Source organism: Pristis pectinata, chromosome 8 (assembly GCF_009764475.1).
Source record: "Pristis pectinata isolate sPriPec2 chromosome 8, sPriPec2.1.pri, whole genome shotgun sequence".
In the NCBI taxonomy this organism is placed as follows: Eukaryota; Metazoa; Chordata; class Chondrichthyes; order Rhinopristiformes; family Pristidae; genus Pristis; species Pristis pectinata.
In genome coordinates this window covers 25,128,124-25,149,504 of record NC_067412.1, presented here as the reverse complement: position 1 = coordinate 25,149,504, position 21,381 = coordinate 25,128,124, and the positions used below count along the sequence as shown (strand labels likewise).

Here is a 21,381-nt window from a genome sequence, read left to right as displayed (position 1 = left end):
TCATGTGAAAATCGACCAATATTTTATATTCCTTCCATGATGGATTGTTGTTCAGCATTCAATACAACTCTATCCAGCATCTAAAGATATCTAATCAAGAGGACTATGATCAGTTGAGATTTAATCTAGCTCTCCAGAGATGTAAAGAAAAACACTTCAGAAACAAATAGCAATTGATTAATTTTTACTGCTTTACCACACATGTATTCCCTGCTGGATGCCTGCTTTGCAAGTAACTCTATATCAGCCAGCAAAGATCTACATTTTTGCTTATTGAGGATAAGTGCTCCTCATTGACCTCCAACCATTATATTTTGTTCCAATTCTGTGGATGCACTCTGTTGTTAACCACCGACTTGACTTGGAGCCCAAGAATGGGCGTTTTGCCTGACTGCCAACATAAGGGCCCTGCTCTAATATCCCTACATAACACCCTTATTGGTCTTATGTTAAAGATGTGCAAATACTACCTTCATATCATCACCCTGTACATATTTTTTTAATTCTTTTGTGGGACATGCATGTCATTGGCAGGGGCAGCAGTTATTTTATTGTTCTTCCCGTTGCTTATGTGAACCTCAGCTTGAAGGTAAAGTTTGGCGACTGGAGTGCTTTTGCATGTGGCAGGGAGATCCATGAAGGTTATCATAATTATTTCCCTTAGGAATGCATTGTTGAGCCATCTTCTGGAACCCCTGCAATCCATGTGGTGAAGTTATTCCTGCAATGCTGTTTGGTGGGATTTCCCAGATTTTGCCCCAGAAATAATCCAATGTCAATGAAAAAAAATCATTAGTATTTATACAGCATTGGTAATAAAAATAATAGCCTTAAGACACTTCTTAGGAGTAATGCCAGACAAAATTTGAGGTTACAATCTGGTCAACCATGGTCTTATGAAATAGAGGAGCAGGTTTGAAGAGCCAGATAGCCTACTCCTGCTCCTCATTCATATATTTATAAAATATATACTGAGTCATATAAGAAGATATTGAAACAGGAATTAGGGGGCAAGTTGGGAGGGGGGGGGGGAAGAGAAAGAGGGAGGGACAGCCAAAAGCTTAGTAAAAGAAGTAGGTCTTGAGGAGCATCTTAAAAGAAGAGAGTGAAGTGGTGAGGGTTAGGGAAGGAATTCCAGAGCTTTAGGTATATTCTGAAGTAGGAACAGCCATCAATGGTGGAGAAACAGTAATCTGGGATGAACAAAATGCCAAAATTAGTGGAATGCAGAGTACTTAGCAGTGCTGCACACTGGGGAAATTACAAAGATTGGGACAGATGTGGTCATGAAGGGACATAAAAATAAAAATGAGGGTTTTAAAATTAAAATTTTGGATCAAGAATCAGTGCAGGTCAACAGTGCAGGAAACACATCAACAGAACTATAACTCCATCTTCCATTTTTCATGGGCTAAATGACCTCTTTCTATGATGTAATCTTTCCATGATTCTGTACGTTGAAGGCACTTCTGCACAATATGCATAAAGCAAGAACTGATCTCAAATTTGTTCCTTGAAATTAATGGGTCACTTGGTGTGCTTTTCATGCAGCAGCTTTGTAAGTTGTTCTTTTTCCTTTTCTCTTGCCAGTTTGTCAGCAGGTCCGATAACAAGTACAAAAGACTAAACAGCAGTGAGCGTGTGCGAATTGTCACCAGCTCCCCATCTGGTCCAGTGAAAGCCTCTTTCGAAACACTGAAACTCTCAGCTGACAAGCAAGATGGTAAGAGAAGGAAAGATCTTGCATTCATTTCTTCTCCTTTGGCATTCTCTTGGGTTCAGTAATGGCATGATTCCGCTCAGTTTTCTGGTACTGAGGTGGCAGGTGAGGCTGAAGTGGGAACCAAAGGCTCTTCCACAGATATGGTAGGAAGTACCTGACTGAGTAGCGGGTGGTTAGTCTATGAGGTGATATGCTCCTTCTGCTGCTTACACAGGATTTCTGTGAATTCCCTCTGCATGGACTCAATACCATTCTTGAATGCTCCTCTACTTTGAGTGGTCATGGGCCAGAGCTTCTCAGAAGTCAGTGGCAATGTTGCCTTTAATCAAAGGCTTTGAGCACATCCTTGAATTTTTTCCTTTGTCCACCTGGTAATCTCTTCCCATGACAGAGCTTGGAATAGGTTGCTGTTTTCGGAGCTTGATGTTGGTTATACAAACACCATCACCAACTGACTGTAACTAGAACCTCAGTGTCTGGCAATGGACGGTGAAATTGGTTCACTTTTTTTGCAGTAAATTTGGAGGATTTTGCCGAGACAGTATTGGTGGTGTCTTTCTGGTGCCTTAAGTGCCCTCTGTGGGTATTCCAGGTCTCAGAAGCTTACAGGAGAGCAGAGGTCATTGCTGCCCAGTAGACAACGTGTTTTGTGCTTGAGATCTGAGGACCTGATCTTCAAATATCCTTTTCCTCAAATGTCCAAAAGCTGTGCTGATGCATTGAAGGCAGTGGTAAATTTCTTCATTGATCTTTGCCGGCGCTGAGAGTTGGATCCCAAGATATGGGAAGTGCGTTTCACAATCTCAAGATGTCCTAAGATGGTTTAAAGTTGATCTTTTTAATATTATTATCTTTGTCCATCAATGAAAGTTATAGACCTTTACATCGCCTGGTGCAATGCTAATCCTGCAGGTTGATCTGGGCAAAATCGCAGAGTGCTGCGACTGTTCCTGAAGAATGAGCTGACCAGAAAGTGTTGCCTCTGACTGCACTCTCAAGTATCACTTCATTCTGAAGCCTCCTGACCAGCCGGTTTAAGTAAAAAGGCAGCTTGAGGGTCTTCCAAGTGGTTCATTTCTCCTCTTCCCCACAGGAAGCTGCTCTGTTTCCCTAATGTCCACTGCAAAGTTCTTGAGTCGTTCCCACCAGAATTCTTCATAGGTGGTTGCAGGGTTGTACTGGCTGCCTGTTTTGTTGCGAGAAAGTTCATGCATAACTCCAAGCATTTATTACAGTGATGTGATCATAATAAAGTACTTTTTCTGAACTTCTGCCACTATCGTAATGTAATAAGTGCAACAGACAACTTCCATATCATAAAATTGTGCAAACAGTATTGAGTTAATCACTGTTACTGCATTAATAGTCTGTTTTGTGCAGAATAAATATTGCCCTGCAAGATTCCTGTAAGTAAACTAAGATGAATACTTCTTCCCCTTTTTAATTCTATTTTGTTCTTTAAGATGTAGATCCAGAAAGTGACATCAAGAAGAATTTCAGTCTGATTCCATACAGCCTGGTCCATCCGTACCATACCCAGCGGAAACGTCCTGTGTTGTTCTCACCCACCCCACTAGCTAAAATGCTTGTGCAAAAGTTACTTAATTCTGGAGAAGCCATGGAATTTGATATTTGCAAAACAGGTAAACTTCTTGGTCACAAAGGTTTCAGGCAAACAGGTGAAATTTGCTCATTAGATCATATTACTGACATCTTCTTTCCAGAAACAAGTAAATAAGGAGAAAATGTTTCCTCTGGCAGAGGATCTACAACTAAAGGAAACGGATTCAATCTAATTAGTGAAAGAATCAGAGGAACAAAGAAAATAGTGAGTTGTGGACTCTAGTCCTTGTCCGACAGGATGGCAGAATTACACTCATCAGTAACTTTTAAAAGAAATTGGATATGTACTTGAAAAGGATCATTTTGCAAGGCTAGGTGAAGAATTTCAACATTCTTAACATATTTCAACATTCTTAACAGAACCCAGTAGAAATCCATCTAGAACCAAGCAAGGGAACAGCCAATCTAGGTGTAGCCATGATTTTCTTACACTCAGTCGATGAAACCAATGTAAAATGTAAGAGGAATGTTTGCCCTGGAGGTAGGATGAAATTGAACATGAACGGTCATTTTGATTAATGTGGTGTTGGAGAAACGTGGTCCTGCGAGAAGTGGTCAATCCATTGGCTTCATTGACTGCAGAATAGTCCATGTGAGATGATGTACCATTTTACTCATAAACATTCAGATTTTAGCTATGATTAGATGACAAACATATTCACAATCATGCTTTCAATAAATTATTAACTAATATACCCATCTGTGGGAATAATGAGAACTTATTTTGACATACAATGATGAGAGGTGCATGTTTTTACCCCTCATTACTCAAGTGAAGTGCAACTTGCATGATGTTTAGTTGTAGCATACTTGTTTATTTACTCTCGGGTTTGCACCTTGAGGCTGTTCAGTGTGACGAGGGCAGGAGCATCTCCACTCTCCTTGTTCATTGCCTGCAGGCTTATATTTTTCCATGCTTGAAGACAGAAGCCAATCTATTTAGATGGTTTATTGCCTGGAGGCTGTTTAGCAGACCTGGAGGCATCAGTCTCTCAGTTCTCTCAGGGGCACTCATTGTAGCTGAATTGAAAGAATGCGACATGCTGATTTTTGTTTAAAAAAATAAACCTTAGCCTTCGATTTCCATGTATACATTATTCATTATCACCATATTTCCTTTTAGAGGATTGCATATTCTGATCTCAGGCACACTGGTGTGTAGTTGCAAGAACACTGTCCTTTGATCATCTTGTTGAGACTTAGCTTTTGCATTGTTTAATTGATTTTTCAGAGTGCTCCTTCCCTTCAATACTCCTTCATAAATCACAGCTCTAGCATTCAGAAGGATAGTGAATGGAACACAATATGGGTTCAGATGTTAGTCAAGCTTTGGAATTCAATCGTCTTGCCCTCTCTCTGTTCAAGTTATCTGGCTACCTGATCTTACCAGCTGTTTACAAAAGCAAACAAAAATGCAGGTGCTGGAAATCTGAAATTAAAGTCATAGGCAAAATGCTGGAAAATATTCAGTGGGTTAGACTGCATTTGTGAGAAGAAGAACAGAGTTCATGTATGATCAGAAGTAAGAGATTTAACAACTTGTAAGTGCAGACCCTTGGTGCAGGCAGTTGATAAAGATGAGGTGGATATTGGTATTGGTTTATTATTGTCACTTGTACCAAGGTACAGTGAAAAACTTGTCTTGCATACCGATTGTACAGGTCAGTTCATTACACAGTGCAGTTACATTGAGTTAGTACAGAGTGCATTGATGTAGTACAGGTAAAAACAATAACAGTACAGAGTAAAGTGTCACAGCTACAGAGAAAGTACAGTGCAATAAGGTGCAAGGTCACAACAAGCTAGATCGTGAAGTCATAGTCCATCTTGTATAAGGGAACCGTTCAATAGTCTTATCACAGAAGATGCTGTCCTTAAGTCTGGTGGTACATGCCCTCAGGCTCCTGTATCTTCAACCCGATGGAAGAGGAGAGAAGAGAGAATGTTCTGGGTGGGTGGGGTCTTTGATTATGCTGGCTGCTTCGCCAAGACAACAAGAGGTAAAGACAGAGTCCAAGGAGGGGAGGCTGGTGTCCGTGATGCGCTGGGCTGTGTTCACAACTCTCTGCAGTGTCTTGCGGTCCTGGGCAGAGCTGTTTCCATACCAAGCAGTGATACATCCAGATAGGATGCTTTCTATGGTGCATTGGTAAAAATTGGTGAGAGTCAACGGGGAAGGAGGTGAGGTGTGAGGGGAAGGGGAACAGTTGCGAGACAGAGATAGGTCTCTGAAAGGGTGGAGTAGAGGAGAGATTAAATGACAAAACAAAGGCAAAAGGGAATGGGACAAATAAAGAGACCAAACTTGGGTCTGGAAGAGATGTAACTAGTAACAGCAGAATCAGTACCAGCTCAAGCCTTCTGGGAAAACAAGTTTAGTGATTATGATCTGAACTGGAATTTTGAAGGTGGTAAGGGAACATTGTTGTCCCCTGAGTTTCTTTGGTTGAAGGAGACCAAGAGTGGTAGGTAGAAGGAAGATGGAAATGCATTTGGTCATGAATTTGTGTGGGATCATCTAAATCCCAAGAGAAATAAAGTACAAGGCCATTATGGGTGATTTTAACCATACAATGTTTAATTTAGAACTAGGTGACAGCAGTCAACAACAACTTTGTTGCATCTTGTTCTTTGTTGGTGGAAGGAGCTTTATTCATCTTTTTGACAGAGCAACAAAATTGGCTGACATCTTCTGGACTAGCTAATAAAAGTTGAGATTTTGAGTCAGAAAGATTGTTGCTTGCAGCTTGTGTATTCATGGCAGATTCTGGCTTGGGACCATGTAACATAGGCTGGAAATTCTAAGGCTTGACATTATTTCAAAATTTGTGTTAAAACAAAAGTGATGTAAAGCTCTGATAACAGTCAGCAAATTCTAGATTAAAATGTAAACCAACTTGGATAAAATTTCCATCCATTTTGGAGGCAATTAGGTTCAGATAAGTCAACAAAAAAAGTGGCAATATTGACTCTCTGTAAGTTTGACAGAAGTGAAAGAATAAATGAGTGTGGCAGTAGGAACAGTGGCTACCATCTTTCAGAGCTGGATCAGGGTACAAAACATATAGGGATAGAAAGTCTTTCTTTCTCACATATCCTAAATCTAGAACTTTGCTTCTTTATATTGAATGAAATTAATTTTCAAAACTAGCATTCAAAGCACTTATACAAACATATTGCACATTAAGCATGTGACAGAAGACTAATTTCTATCCCATTATAGCAATAAGCTAGATAAATGATTTCAAATATGTGGAGATAATCCTTTAATCATCAATTGAATAGGCCCATTTCACTAGAAAAGAGTAAGTTTAAGGAGTGACCAAAAAGGAGACTTTGGAAGGTGGAGACCTGAGAGAGTGCAGATGCTGGACTTTTAAGCTTATGGAAAGGTTTGCTTTGTATGGTAGATGTGGAGGAGATTTCTCCTTTTGTAGAAAATCCCAAAATCTGATGCCAAAAATATGATTTAATAATAAGGAAACTTACTTATCCAGAGAGCGTAGAATGCAGCATAAAGAGTAGTTGACCTGAATTTAGCATTTTAAAGAGAAGCCAAATAAATACTTGAGAGGGAAAGGAATGGAAAGGATGCTGACAGCAATTGGAAAGACATGAGTGGAGCATAAATTTTGAATAGTTGAGATGAATGGCCTGTACTGAATTATACCTACTATGTAGTTTTATGTAATAAAGGTGAAGTTTGAGTCAATATAATATAGGTTATAATCTACCAATTTACAAGAAAATGATCTTTCCCAATGCCTTGTGTGACATGGGTACTATATGTTCATGAACTATGCTGAATCCTCTAGAAGAGTAATGTGTCTAGTTGATCTTGGCAAGACTTACATTCTGGATCTTTATCATTAGCACAAATGCTGGTGAATCAGAACTGGAAAAATCATCCTAGCTTTGCATTTCTGATCACTATTGTTGATCTCTGCTGGGATGTGTACACTTATGGGTACCAGATTGGATTCTGATGTTTCTGCATGGTTGAAATAGTCTGGTGACACCCAGGTTCAACACACAGCCAAGACACTAGCATTTAACCAAGTCTTTAACATTAACTAGAGAGAACAAGGGCAAAAAAGTAGGGGAGGGAGAAATGTAGCAGATAAAAATCTTATTTTGAACCAAAATAGCTTTGGATCATTTTTATTAACATCATATTTGCCCTTCAGATATTTTAAACAAAGAAGAATATTTACAGAAACAGAAGTCTGAGCCAATTATTTTTTCCCGAGAAAAACATTTAAACGCCTTTGAATGTATCATGCCTGCCAACATCAAAGCTGTAACTGCCAAGGTAAAAGAAATTTTTCTTCTTTTTTTTATTTTTGTTTGTTACATAATGTGGGTTACAAAAACATTTGTTTTAGTTCAGTGGCACAACGTCCAAACATGTTTCCAAGATAAATAACTGGAACAAGGAATCCCCTCAGTGCAACACTCCACTGGAACAAATGAGTGATGGCAGAGTGAGAAACAGCAATTCAGTAGATGCTGCAGTTGAATAAGCAGGTGGTAAATTGGGGGACCTACTGAGTTATTATTAGCCATTATGTGCTATGGCCAATTTCACTCCCCTGGAGTTTACAATAAAGATCAAATGAAACTAGTTAAGAGAGGGTGAAGCTTCACCTCTCTCCCCAAATTCCTTCTAATGCAGGGAAACATGATTACTGTAGTATTACCAATGGTGCAAGCACTATGTGACTATTCATATTAGCACTAAATCCTGCCTTTGGAAGAACATAAGGTTATAAATATTGCATTACTGTGGAATGAATCATTTATCCTCAGAAACTCTGAGAAGGCTTTCAGCTGAAAGTGTTCTCCTTGGAATACAGAGGATGAGGCGAGATTTAGTCGAGAAATTAACAGTGTTAAGGGGATATTGATGATGTAGATGCAGAAAAGCAATTTCTGGAGTCAATAACCATTGGACAGAAATTTAAGATAACAGGCAAAAATATAGGTGAAAAATTAGAATTTTTTTTGAAAATGAAGAGTGGCTTTATGATTTTACAGTAGAAGAAATAGGAATAGCTATTGGCTACAAAACTCCTTCAAACTATATTACCAATCAATAAGAGCGTGCTAGCACACCAGCCCAAAATCCTTTTATATGTAAAGGGATCTAAACTGAGTGAGTGAGCAAGATCATTGCAGATGAAACATAATGTGGAAAAATATGAAGTTATCCACTTTGGTGCACAAAACAAAAAAGCACAGTATTTTATAGATGATGAAAGATTAGATAATGTTGGTGTTCAAAGAGACCTTGATATCCTTGTACACCGAAAGCCGACACACAGGTGCAGCAAGTGATTAGAAAGGCAAGCAGCAACTGACATTTTGTATGAGAGAGTTTGAGTACCGGCATTAAGACGTCTGACTGCAATTACCCAGTGACACTAAGCCAAGACAATTGTGTACGGTTATGGTCTCCTTACTTATAAAAAGGACATACTTGCCATTGCAGAAGTGCAGCAAAGTCTGGTTGCAGTGGTGGTGGTTTGGTATATGAGGAGACCAGGCATGTATTCTCTAAAGTTTAGAAAAATGAGAGAAGATCTCATTGAAACCTACAAAATTCTTACAGGATGCAACATGTTGGATGCAGGGATACTTCCTCTGACTGACTCTAGAACCAGGGCTTATAGGTTTAAAAAAAAGGGGTAGGACATTTAGATCGGAGGTGAAGAGAAACTTCTTTATGTCGAGGGTGGTGAATCTTTGTAATTCTCTGCCCCAGGGGACCGTGGATGCTCAATCATTGAGTTCATTCAAAAGGGGGAATTGATAGATTGCAGCACAAAACAAACATCTGGAGGAACTCAGTGGGTCAAGCAGCATTGTGGAGGCAGAGGGATGGCCAATGTTTTGGGTCATGACTCTGCATCAAATGCTGCTTGTCCCGAGTTCCTCCAGCAGTTTGTTTTTTGCCCCAGATTCCAGCATCTGCAGTCTCTTGTGCCTTGAGATTGATTGATTTCTGGAAATTAATAGTGCAGGAAAATAGCATTGAGGTAGAATATTGGCCATGATCTCGATAAAAGGCAGAGCAGGCTCAAAAGACCTACTCCAGATCGTATTTCTTATGTTCTTTAATTCCACACGAATTCAAAAATCTAATGATCTCACACTTAAATATACAAAGTGAATAATCATCCTCTGCCGCCTTCTGAGCAAGAAAATTACAAAGATCCACAAATTCCTGAGTAAAGAAGTTTCTCCTCATTTCAATCCTAAATTACTAATACCTTACCCTGAAACCAGACCTTCTAATTCTGTTTTATTCAGTAGGATGCCAAGTATCTTGCCAAGCATTCTTGGACTGTTTGTTCTTTAAACTGATCAGCAGAGTCAATGTACTCAGTCTCTCCTCAGAGGACAACCTTCACATCCCAGAAAACATTCCTATAACCTTTGTCACACTGCCTCAAAGGCAAGTACATCCTTCCATCACTGTGAAGACAAAGTTGTACACAACACTCCAGATGTGGTCTCAACATTACTCTGTACAATTCCAGCAAAACTTCCTTATTCCTGTACCCAACCACACACCCCTTGTCTTCCATTTCCCTTCCATTTGCCTTCCTAATTGTTTGCTGTACCTGTGTACTTCATTTAAAGGTTTCAAGTAAGATCATAAAGATCCTCCTGTACATCAATATTTAATAGCTTCACATCACTTGAAAAAAGATCTATTCTTCCCAAAAGGATTAGTAATCTCACGTTTCCCCACATTACCTGCCATCATCTTGCCATTCTACTAAACCCACCTATATCCTTTTCTCGAGAAGCAGATGGGGGAATTTATAGCATGGAGCCAGGGTCATAACAGCATTGCTCATGTTGATTGATAAAGGAAGGGAATATGCTGAAGAGGGTAGGTTCAAATGGCAGAAGTAGGGAGGTGCAAGTTAATGAAAGTATGAGGCTTATTCCTGAGTGCAAGACCTTTGGAGGTGCCCTAGAACAGAGAGGATTCATTCTACTGTCTGGGCCAGAATGCTCCCTTTGTGCCATTGAATGGATCATTCAATCACTGCTCTAAGTGGGATGCTGTTGGACACACAATGACGACTACATTTGCCTTCATTATGGGACTGATTGTATACAATGTGCTTCAGTAATTACATGTTACTGGTGGATTAACAATGTAGTTAAAATAGCACAGGGTAATTGCACAGAAATGCAAAAAAAGCATTAATCCGTAACAACACAAATTACTTTCATGATATCCCACTCCACCACCCTCTGCTCCAATAAGATGCAGCAATATTTGCTGCTGTTCTTTTGACAGAATTGGCTGAAAATTTGGAAGGATATTGAATGGTAATAATTTTAAGCTTCACATTTCTTCTATTTCAATGGAGCTTAAATGGGCAATCATTCAACAGAGTCCTGGGTCATCAGAATGTCCAGTGACAAGATTTCATTCTTTTCTTGTTTACCCTTAGAGGATCAGTGAAAGTGATACCGACTCTGCTGGTAATGCCAGCTATTCAATCTGGGGATGTTGTGGACTGTCACGTTGTGCCCATGGGCTGCTGGGAGTGAGCCAGTGCAAACTCGTCCTAATCTTTAATCGATGTCTATTTATTTCAACTGATTCTGATCACAATGATAAAACCAAGGCATGCAAGGCAAATAGTCCCAAGGGCTTTAACTCATTAATCAGATGTCAGGTTCAATCAATTAACAGCCATTATCTGCCTTAAGCCTTAATTTCCTGGCACATCAATCTGATGTCTATCAAAATAGTTGCCTTTACTGTGACTCTCAGTCAACAAATTTGGGGCAGATGTGCCCATCCAATCAGTACTATCCTTTCCTTTCTGAAATTGAGTTTTTAAAACTAATTTCATGTAAAATTTTAGCCACTGTGAGCTCTGGTTCTTAGTGAGGGCACATATCCTCCCTGTATCTACCCTATTAAGTGCTCTAAGAAATTTTTGTTTCAGTGGACATTATTATTCTAAACTCGAGCTAATAGAAGCTGCGCCAACTTGATCTCTCTTCATATGAGTGACCCACCATCCCTGGAATCCAGTCTGATGAATCTTTGCTGTTCTCTCTCGAGCAAGTATATGCTTTATTAGGCAAGGAGACCAATGTTACACACAATACTCCAGGTATAGTTTCATAAAGGGCCCTATATAATTGTAGTTAGACATCCTTACTCTTGAAATAGCCTTTTTAATTGCCTGCTGTACGATTATGTTAGCTTTCAGTGACTTACATTTAACGACACACTGAATTCTTTTAACATCAACATTTCCCGATCTCTCACCTTTTTTGTTTTCTCTACCCAAGTGGATGACTTCAAGTTTTCTGCATTGTACAACTTCTGCCATGCTGTTGCCCACTCACTCAGATTGTCTATATCCCCGAGGACCCATTTATTCATATTCTTTGTTTTCTACCTGTTAAACAATTCTCATGCACTCTAATATATTATTCCTAACTCCATATTCTCCAAACTTGTTCAATGAGCTTCCAACTAAGACTACATAAGAAGCATTCTGAAAATCCATATACCCTACCTTCACTGGTTCTCCCTCTTCTACCGAACTAGAGACCTGCTCAAAGAACTCCATTTGATTCAGCTAAAATGCATACCCTTTCATAAATCAGTGTTCACCCTGATCAATCATATCATTAGTTTCTAAGTGTCTTGGAATCAAATCTTTTTTTTTTATAGATTCCAGCTATCAATGTCAAGCTAACAGGTGGGCAGTTTCCTGTTTTCTCTCACCGTCTTTTCTTAAATAATAGGGTGGCATTTGCTATCCAGAGAGAGAGACCATTCCAGACTTCATAGAAGTTTGTAAGTTGATAACCTAAACATCTATTATCTCCAAGGCCACCTTTCAGAACTCTGGATGTAGATCATCAGGTTCTTGGGATTTACTGGTCTTCAGGCTTATTAACTTCTCTAATACTCCATTTTTTTATCTTCACTTACTCATTTGCACTAAAGGACACTGCAAATTAGAATGGTGCGTTCAATTTCCACTTTACATATTTCAAAGATATATATCTTTCACTGCTTCACTGCCTTCTAAATATAAAACTGATGGAGTGATGGTAAATCACCCAAAATTTTTTTGTTGCTGATTTTAATCAGATGTGCAGCATGGGTGAGAGTAAGTGCATAATCATGAATGGTTTACTGTCTGTAAATACTCCTTCCTTGCAAATGTAATTTAACTAGAAGTTACAGGATCCTTGGTAATTAATACACCTGCCAAATGCACTTACTAATGTGTTTCTAAGCCATGTAGAAAGTAGTATAATGGGGATAACAATCTATCCATATCAAGGTATCTCATTTCAACTGGTGGGGAACTCTTCTTCAATGTTCCCTGCTCAGAAGGGTTAAAGTCATCCAGCTTATTGCTGGCTGATCACCTCCAAAAGACTACATTAGAAATGAGGCCACTATTGGCCTTTGGATGAGGATGCAGTTAATCTCAGCCATGGTGCCTTATCCTCCCGCCCTGCCCGGTCCTTGTCAAATATCCTGGTGACATTTGCTGACTTGATTGGTACATTACATATGATTATTTGGATGGCTGTCAAATGAAGTGTTTCCAATAATCCTCAGAAGTGGTGGGAAGAAAATAAGGTGGAAGTAAACTGAAAATGGACATGGAATAATGTAATTGGAATGTGCATGGTGTTTTTTGTTAATATCTTCAAAGTGTAATCCATTCTTCCAGTATTATCAGGCACGTACAGCTCCATTGTCTGTTTTAAACTGTAGCTAGAATGTACCCTCATCCCTCTCACTCTCCCCACTTTGGATTACTTTCTGATGAAGAAAAGTTGTGATAGCACAGGGAAGGCTGGTGTGACATTCATTCAGATTTTTTTCCTCCCGCACATAGAATAAACATTGTTTACTGGAAGCCGGACTGAGCTGCACAAGAGATTTAATTAAGAAAGACATCTATCCAATTATAATCGTCATTAGAGTCTGCGAGAAGAACATCAAACGATTCAGGTATTGTCTGATGCTTTTCATGCTGCTGCCTTTAATTAGTTAAAGTTGCCACCTCGAATCAATGTTCCTGAATTAAACTTGCCTCGGGATCCAAAGATACTGAGCTTCTGTTATTAAAATAGTTCTTCACAACACCAGGTTAAAATTCTCACTTTCAATTTTAACAGTCAATTGAACAGCTACAGCAGATCTGACAATAGATTTGAGACAGGCAGGCAGAAACTCTCTCAGCAAAAAAAATTCTGTGATCCAGTCAGCCAGTTTATAAATATCTTCAGTAGCTCTGAATCACCAGTCCTGCAAGGTTTTCCTGGTGGGTTTGGGACTGGCTTGGATTTAGAAGTCCTGGTTTGTCTGGCTTGGTTTGTGGACATCTCAGATTTAAAAACCCTTTGGTTAAAATGACAATTGGTGAGAACTTGTTTGGGAACTTGCCCAAATCTCATTTTAATGCTGCTTCACACACGTTGTCTATCAGCAAAGTAAAGTTTTATTTGGACATCAGCAATTGCAAATCGGGTAAACTAATCTGAAATTGGGGGCAGTCATGTTTGAGAAAGGCATTGGAACAGCAGAATGAAACCAATGTAAGAGCAGTTTAGGCAGTACAGGGATAAGATGTTATTATTTCAATGCATCCAGGTTATTTTGAATAGTAATTTTTTTTTAAAAAAGAGGTATATTCTAGCCTGGTTGGAAAGTTCTGTAATAGCTGGTTTTAAGCTATGGCCAGCAAGCTACAACAAGTGATATTCAAAGTACAGAAGTTGAATGCTCAGCGAGATTCAGCAAATAAAGGTAAAGACAACTGATTGTTTTCAAGCTAATCATGAGATAAGGCGACCATGACAGGCACTTAAAACAGCACAAAATGCAATATTAATGGGGTAGTGAGCAGTTGTACTGTATCGAATGAGTTTAGGTGGGGTTGTTCAAACTAAGCTCTTGTCTACTCAGTTCAAACTCAACTTCTGGCTAACAATGGCACAGTAAATTTTGGTGTTCAATTATTCTCAGATATCTGTAGAAAATGAGTTCACTTTTGAAATGGAATTGACTGTACTATTTTTGAGTATCAACTGAGCTCAATTCAATATCCTTCAATGGCATTTTTGAAAGTCAAAGGTATAGGAAACTGAATCTGCATCCCACTGAACAACCCATCTCATTGAATCCACTTTCATCGCTGGCTTCAATGATCCTTGCAAAGGAACAGCATTGTAAATATGTGGACAAATCTTTTGGCAAGAGTTGGTGAAGATTCATATTCCTGCCAGATTATAATAGAAAGTGAAAGTGGTAAATTAATCTGTGAGATACAGAATAATGGAAATTCATCTCAGTACATATTCATAGAATTCAGGTTTAAAGTTCACTAAAAAAGTATTTGGACGTGGGGAAACTGTATCACAATTTTCAATAGGTACAAAAATGTGGTTAACCATGAAGGAAATCTCTGAACAACTCAAGGATGACAGATTAGTGGATTGTCTACAGAGGCACTGGATGAAATTTAGTGCTGTAAAATGTGAATAAATAACCTTCTGAAGGACACATACTGGAAGGAAATATAAATTAAGTGGTGAAAATGTGAAAGGAATAAAGGAGCATGAAGTCATAATGGTTGATGTACTGCCATTTATGAAAATGAGTGGCCATTGATTAAGCTGTACAGTAATAAGCAAATGGAATTACAAACTTTGTAAAGAGGGGCAAAAAATAAAAAAAGAGGCAATGATAATCTTTTTGCAATTCATCGATTAGTGTTAGGGTTTTAATAATTTGTAGCACTCAAGCCTTTGATTTAGAAAGTGGTGGTTTGAGCACAAATCTAGGCTGACACATCTATGCAATTATGAAGGAAGACCAGAGAAACTGGGGCTTTTTCACCAGAACAGAGAACTGTGAGTTAAAAATAATTGAGGGTTCAAAATGAAGAAGAGTTTTAATAAGATAAATAGGGAAGAGCTACTCCACTGATCTAAGGCTTGAAGGCATAAATTTATGATTGTCAGGGAAAGAAATAAGAAAGGTATTAGAAAAGGAAATTCTCATGAGGCAAAGAGTTATTTAAAAAGAAAACTCTACCAGAATAAAGAATTGGAGGCAGAATCCAGAATGTTTTTTTTAATAAATATTAAGTAGATTTTTTTTAAAGAAAGTATTAAAGGAAAAGACAGTGTAATGAAACTGAGGGATCATTTTCAGAGAGCTGGTACTCATAGGATGGCCTCTGTTTATGCTTTGAAGGCAGTGTTTTGCTAGGTCAGACTCAGCTATGCCATCTTGGAAAGGCACTAAAGTTTGGCCAAGTACTCTCCAAAAAGGAAGATAATTTGGATGGACTGTCTACCAAGGCTAATTTTGTTTTTCACCTCTGGTTGATAATTATACATCAGCATAAGGTGAAGCTTGGATCCATACAGTAAACACTAGGGTGTGGTGTTGAGGAGAGGCGAGATGGAGAGGATAGGAGACAGTTCGTCCTCTGAGTGCTATTTCTAGTTAAAATGTTAACGCATTTTACTGTTGATTAATCCTGAAACAAAACGTGAAACATTCATAAAAGGAATGAATATCTCTAATTTTAGGAGGCTGCCAGCAAAACCAGATAGTGGTGAAGAAGAATTATTGAAAAGCTGCCGCTCAAATGAAAGTGAGCTGGAGGCTCTTCCCTGTTTGTACACCACAGTGGAGGCTGACTCGTGGAGTAACATTAAGGAGCTCATTAAAATCATCAAAGAGAAAATCATTGAAGAGCAGAAGAAGACAATTTGGATCGACCAGGACCAGCTCTAGAGTTACTACAAGACAGCAACCACTAGGACTTGACTGAATGATAAAGCACCCACCATATTTGGACCTACAAGCTGAAAATGAGTGCTTTGAGAGATGGTAGGTGGGCAGCCAGCCACAGAATGATGCTTTTTTGATAGATGATTGACTCAGCTCAGTAGTCATATAGCTCAGTGGTCATATAGCTCAGGGACTCGTGGACAAAACAATACTTGCTGTTTAAAAGTTGCAGGTTTAAAGAAGGCACAGTCAAAACGATTAATCATTCTGGTGGTTTCAAAGTCTCTTTATGTGTGGCTAGAGATAACCAAGGCTGAGAAAAAGATGTCACCAGAGCATTCTTTTGGTTAATCCTTGATGTGTGATTATTGCTTAAGTAATTACAATTTCCAGTTTAGTCTGTTTTCTTCAACTCTGCATCCAAAGACAAGGAAGGCAAATGGTAAATTGACCCTTCAGATCCTACCAATCTGACACCTCCCGCTCAACTAGAATTATCTAATTATGTTTGTATGAGGAGAATGTTCTACTTTAAGGGTAGGTTGTTTAAACTGCATTGGTAATCTCATCCATATATTAAGTCTTGCTATTGGTGGGTTAAAGCTGCAAGATATGTGGGGAAGGTTTCACTGTGGATTGTCCTTACTTACAAACAAAACAAAATAATGTCAAGAGTGGTGGATTCTATCCATGCACTAAATGTGGTAAGATCATAAACATTTACTTTCTAAATAACAGGTTTATCATTTTACAACATCAAGTCTGAGAGAAAATCTGCCCTGTTAATATATTTTATTAAGGAAGGGAAGTAAGACAAAAAGCTTAAATTATTCCATCTGCAATGTCTTCTTCCTCTGCACATTTTCCACAAACTCCAAGTTCCCACCCATCACTGAAGTGGCCCCATTATCAGAGTTATAAACCTATGAAAATTAAATTTGTCACGGTATATTCTCTCTCCTTATTCTTTCTGACTTATCTGTGGCATTTCAGTTAGTGAATCATATCATTCTCCATTAACAACTTTCCTCAGCTGAATGGGACTGGCCTTGCTAGATTCTACCCCTAACTATCCACTCATAGCCAAAGCATCTCTACAATTGGCTTGTCCTGCTGTCCTACTGTATCCCGTCCCACTCCACCAAAACTCTACTTTTACTTCTGGAATCACAAGATTATTCCTGCCGCCTTCCTTTTCCTTGATTGCGCCTGGACATCTGCTTCCACATGTATGCCGAGGACACCAAGTTCTTTGTCCCGAGTAACTCTATTGACCCACTCCCTACCTTACAGTCTACTTGTCCAACATCCATCCATCAAAGCCCTCATTTTCAGTTCCTACTATATGCTCAATAGTCTTAACTTCAATACTATCTAACTCTACAACCACTGTCTCAGGTTGAAGCCAATTTTTGTAATAACATTAGTATCCTGTAAGACTCCAAGCTGATCCTTTAGAACTCGATCACTGCCATTTTCCACCTTCCATCCTCAGAACCTACCTCTTTGACCAAGCATTCAGTTACTTCTCCTAATACCTTCTTCTTTGGTTCAGTGGCAATTAGTGTTTGATTGCACTCCTGTGAAGTGCCTTCAGATGTCACAACATATTAAGGATGCTGTATTGATGCTAAAGATGTAACGTAGAAATATAAGACACTGGAGTCACTCAGCCGGTCAGGCAGTATCTACAGGGTAAATGAATCAGCCTGTGGATTGGGTTGGTGCTCTCTAAATTGCATTGGAAGGTTCTTGACTTGAGTCCCACTCTAGAAATTTGAGTACAAAAATATAGGCTGCTGCTTTAGTGCAGCATTGAGGAAGTGATGTAAAAAGTCCAAAAGCACCATCTTGAAGAAGAACATGGAAGAAACCCCTGATGTTGTGGCCAATGTTTACTCTACAATCAACATTTCTAACAATAGGTTGATTATCCTCTCATTGCTGTTCCTGGGCTCTAGATGTATTAAGTTTTTCACATTACAAAAGCAACTTCACTTCAAAGGTCATTCATTGACTATAAATGACTTCGGAATATTCTTAAGGGACATGAAAAGCGCTATATGAATGCATTATTCATTTTATCAGAGGTCATCGATCTTCCTTTCTCTACAGATGCCACTTAAACTGCTATATAAACAAATGCATGATGTTTGTTCAACCCAACAGAAATATATCAAAAAAGTCCTCTTTCAGCCATACAAAGACTGATGTGATGGGACGCTAAAATAAAATGTCATGAAGAACATTGGTTTTATTTGTTAGCCTATTTTATGAATTAGTAAGTGTTCTTTTGTACTTCAAACTTTTGTACCTTGTAACTTATGTGTGTTACTTAGTTCCTGAGTTTTGTAATCACAAAATTGATTGTGGATGGATATTAACTTCCTATGATTTTTTTCTCAAATGATATCCATTGAAAGCATTGTTTTACATGTTTGGTATCAGTAGTTCTAAGATTATGAATTTAAAAATATATAAAATGTGCAGGTTGGAGTGTACTATGTAAGTAATGCAATACGACAAATGGCCTGAGAGTGTATATAACTGATTATTGCCTGTTCCTTGGTAAACCTTAATGTTGCGACAGCATCAAAATGAATGTAATTTCAGCAAGTGTCAAAACTGCCTATAGCACTATTGTTAGTGAGCACCATTCACCATTCTGTGACTATGGGTCTAGGAAGAAATAGTGAAGGGCCTTTTATAACAAAAGTTTATGAAAGTCATAAGGGCTGCATTAGCCCTCATTTGGCAGGAGTCATTATATTTGATTCTTTTGCTCTTTTTTAAAAACAGAAATACAAAATGAGACAACTGCATTAAAGTTCCATAGATGTTCCATTTATCTATGGTGCCAGTTTTTGCCTTAAATCTGTTCCAGGCTCATTAGCAGCTTTCTTGCACTAAAATACTAAAATATGATTAGGTTGGGTCAACTCACCTCATCAGAAGAACAATCTGATTGTTTAATATTCTCTGGTTTTCTATCTTCCCCAGAGTGCTTTTGTGTAGCACAATGTGAAACCTTCCTTTCAGACATGAATGTAAGCGAGAGCACACATTCTACTTAATTTCTGTAGCATTTTTATTTGTTAAATGTAGGTCAGTAAATGAATGTGTTAAAAGATATGAAAATATGTACAGGGGTTTTCAGAATTTCTTGTTAAAAATATTCTTTTTAAAGAGTTCTCTGTTTGTAATATTAAACAATTTCAGTGTCCAATGTTTTCATTCATAAGATTTGGATTGCACTGTGTATATTAGTCTGTTCTAAGTCAGCTTTGTGAAAAGTTTAATGTTAAGCAAGAATGTAGATCTGAATTTGTGTGGTGTGCAATCCTACAACCATATCCAGTCCTGCAACCCTCCAAGATTTCTGCACATTTCCAATTTTAGCCTCTTGCAAATCCCCAAGTTTCATTGCTCCACCTTTGGCAAACATGCCTTCAGTTTCCTGGGTCCTAAGATCTCAAATTTCTTTCCTAAATCTTTCCATCTAACAACTACTCTTTACTTTTAAGAAGCTTCTTAAAAACTACCTCTCTGACCAAGTGTATAGTGAACTCTCCTGATGTTATATCTTTTATAGCTCAGTGTCAAATTTTGCTTTGATAATGCTTCTTGTCAAATGTCTTGGAATGTTTTAACTGTTGAGGGCACTATATAAATGCAAGTTGTTATTGTAATATTTAGTAATATTATAATATAGTAGAAACAATTAACAATGCTAAGTAATGGACATTTTTCAAAAAAACTTTAAAAATTGACTAAAAGTATTTCTCAAAAGAGTCCAAGAAATGTCATAGTGTTATTTTCTGAAGCCTATTACAGTAACAAGTAATGGTGATGCTTGCTGTACTGAGATGCCTTAAATGTTAATAAAGAAACATATCCACTGGAGTAGAAATTACTGCAAATCCTCAAGCTTTCAGTTTCTTTCATCCAGTGACCTTACAGTCAATTCAGGGTCAATTATAAAAATGGCTAACCAGTGTGTTTTCCTTCTCTGCTCATTGAACAATTCCTTTTTAATCACTGTTTGGGTTAGGAAGTAGAATTCTTCAAACAACTAGACAACACTGAAAACCTAGCTCCAAGTCTCTTGAATTTTGTTGGCAATTCAAAACCAATTTTGTCAGAGCTCTCCTGAATTCTGGATATTCATTGATTTTTCATTCACTGAAGTAAGGAGTAAGCAATTCTGATTATGTTATCATTAACAAGACTTGATGATTTATTAGCCATTAAGGAAAGAACAAGTACACAAGTAAAAGAAGCATGAATAGGCCACATGGCTCATCAAACATACTCCATCATTCCATAAAATCATAGGTGATCTGATCTTGACTGTAGCTCCACTCTCTTGGTTCTTTCCCATATATGTTGACTCTCCCTTATCTCAGCCTTGCATGTATTCAATGATAGCCTCCACAGCTCTGAGGTAGAGAATCCCAAAGATTCATGATCTTCCGAGAGAAGAAACTTCCCCCATATGTGTCTTAAATGGGCAACACTTTATTCTCAAACCGTGCCCCCTCGTTCCAAATTCCTCCATAAGGGATAACGTCCTCTCAGCGTCTATCCTGTCAAGCCCCCTCAGAATCTCATAACTTTTAAGATCACCTCTCATTTTTCAAACTCCAATGAGGCACAACCTGCTCAATTACTCCCCAAAGAAAACACCGTAACCACAGGAATCAACCAAGTGAACCTCCTCTAATCTGCCTCCAATGCGAGTTTATCCTTCCTTAACTAATGGGATCAAATCTGCACACTGTATTCCAGGTGGAGTCTCACAAACATGGCAAGACTTTTTACTTTTCTACTCAATTCCCTCTGCAATAAAGGCCAAAAATCTTAATTGCTTGCCCTACCTGCATACTACCTCTATGCATTTCATAAAGAAGTTCTCCCAGACCCTCTATAGCTACTGCTTCCCCTTAATTCACCCTGCTCCTTATCTCCTCAAGGAGCTTAAATGAATTTTGCAAACATGATTTCCCTTTCATAAACCCACATCGATCCTGCTTGGTTGTATTATGGGTTTCTAAATGGCCTGCTACTACCTCCTTAATAATGGATTCTAGAATGATCCCAATGACAGCTGTTAGGAACCCAGCCTGCTGTTTTTATTTCCTTCCATGAGTACAAGCCTTGTATTTAATTTTTTCCAATTCACTGGGACTTTGTCCAGCACACAGAGGATTTTGGA

The 21,381-nt window shown here is 38.4% G+C and overlaps 1 protein-coding gene across 1 annotated transcript in view; it reads left to right on the top strand.

Moving 5' to 3' along the window:
• The window catches only part of card11 (caspase recruitment domain family, member 11), a 212,752-nt gene extending 195,912 nt beyond the window's left edge, over window positions 1–16,840 (top strand). The window contains exons 20-24 of the mRNA XM_052021291.1: window positions 1,591–1,723; window positions 3,187–3,366; window positions 7,534–7,658; window positions 13,255–13,370; window positions 15,962–16,840. Of these exons, the coding sequence (XP_051877251.1) occupies window positions 1,591–1,723; window positions 3,187–3,366; window positions 7,534–7,658; window positions 13,255–13,370; window positions 15,962–16,169 (762 nt within the window). The 3' untranslated portion in view covers window positions 16,170–16,840. The remainder of the gene's footprint in view (window positions 1–1,590; window positions 1,724–3,186; window positions 3,367–7,533; window positions 7,659–13,254; window positions 13,371–15,961) is intronic.
• The last annotated feature ends 4,541 nt before the right edge of the window (window positions 16,841–21,381 follow it).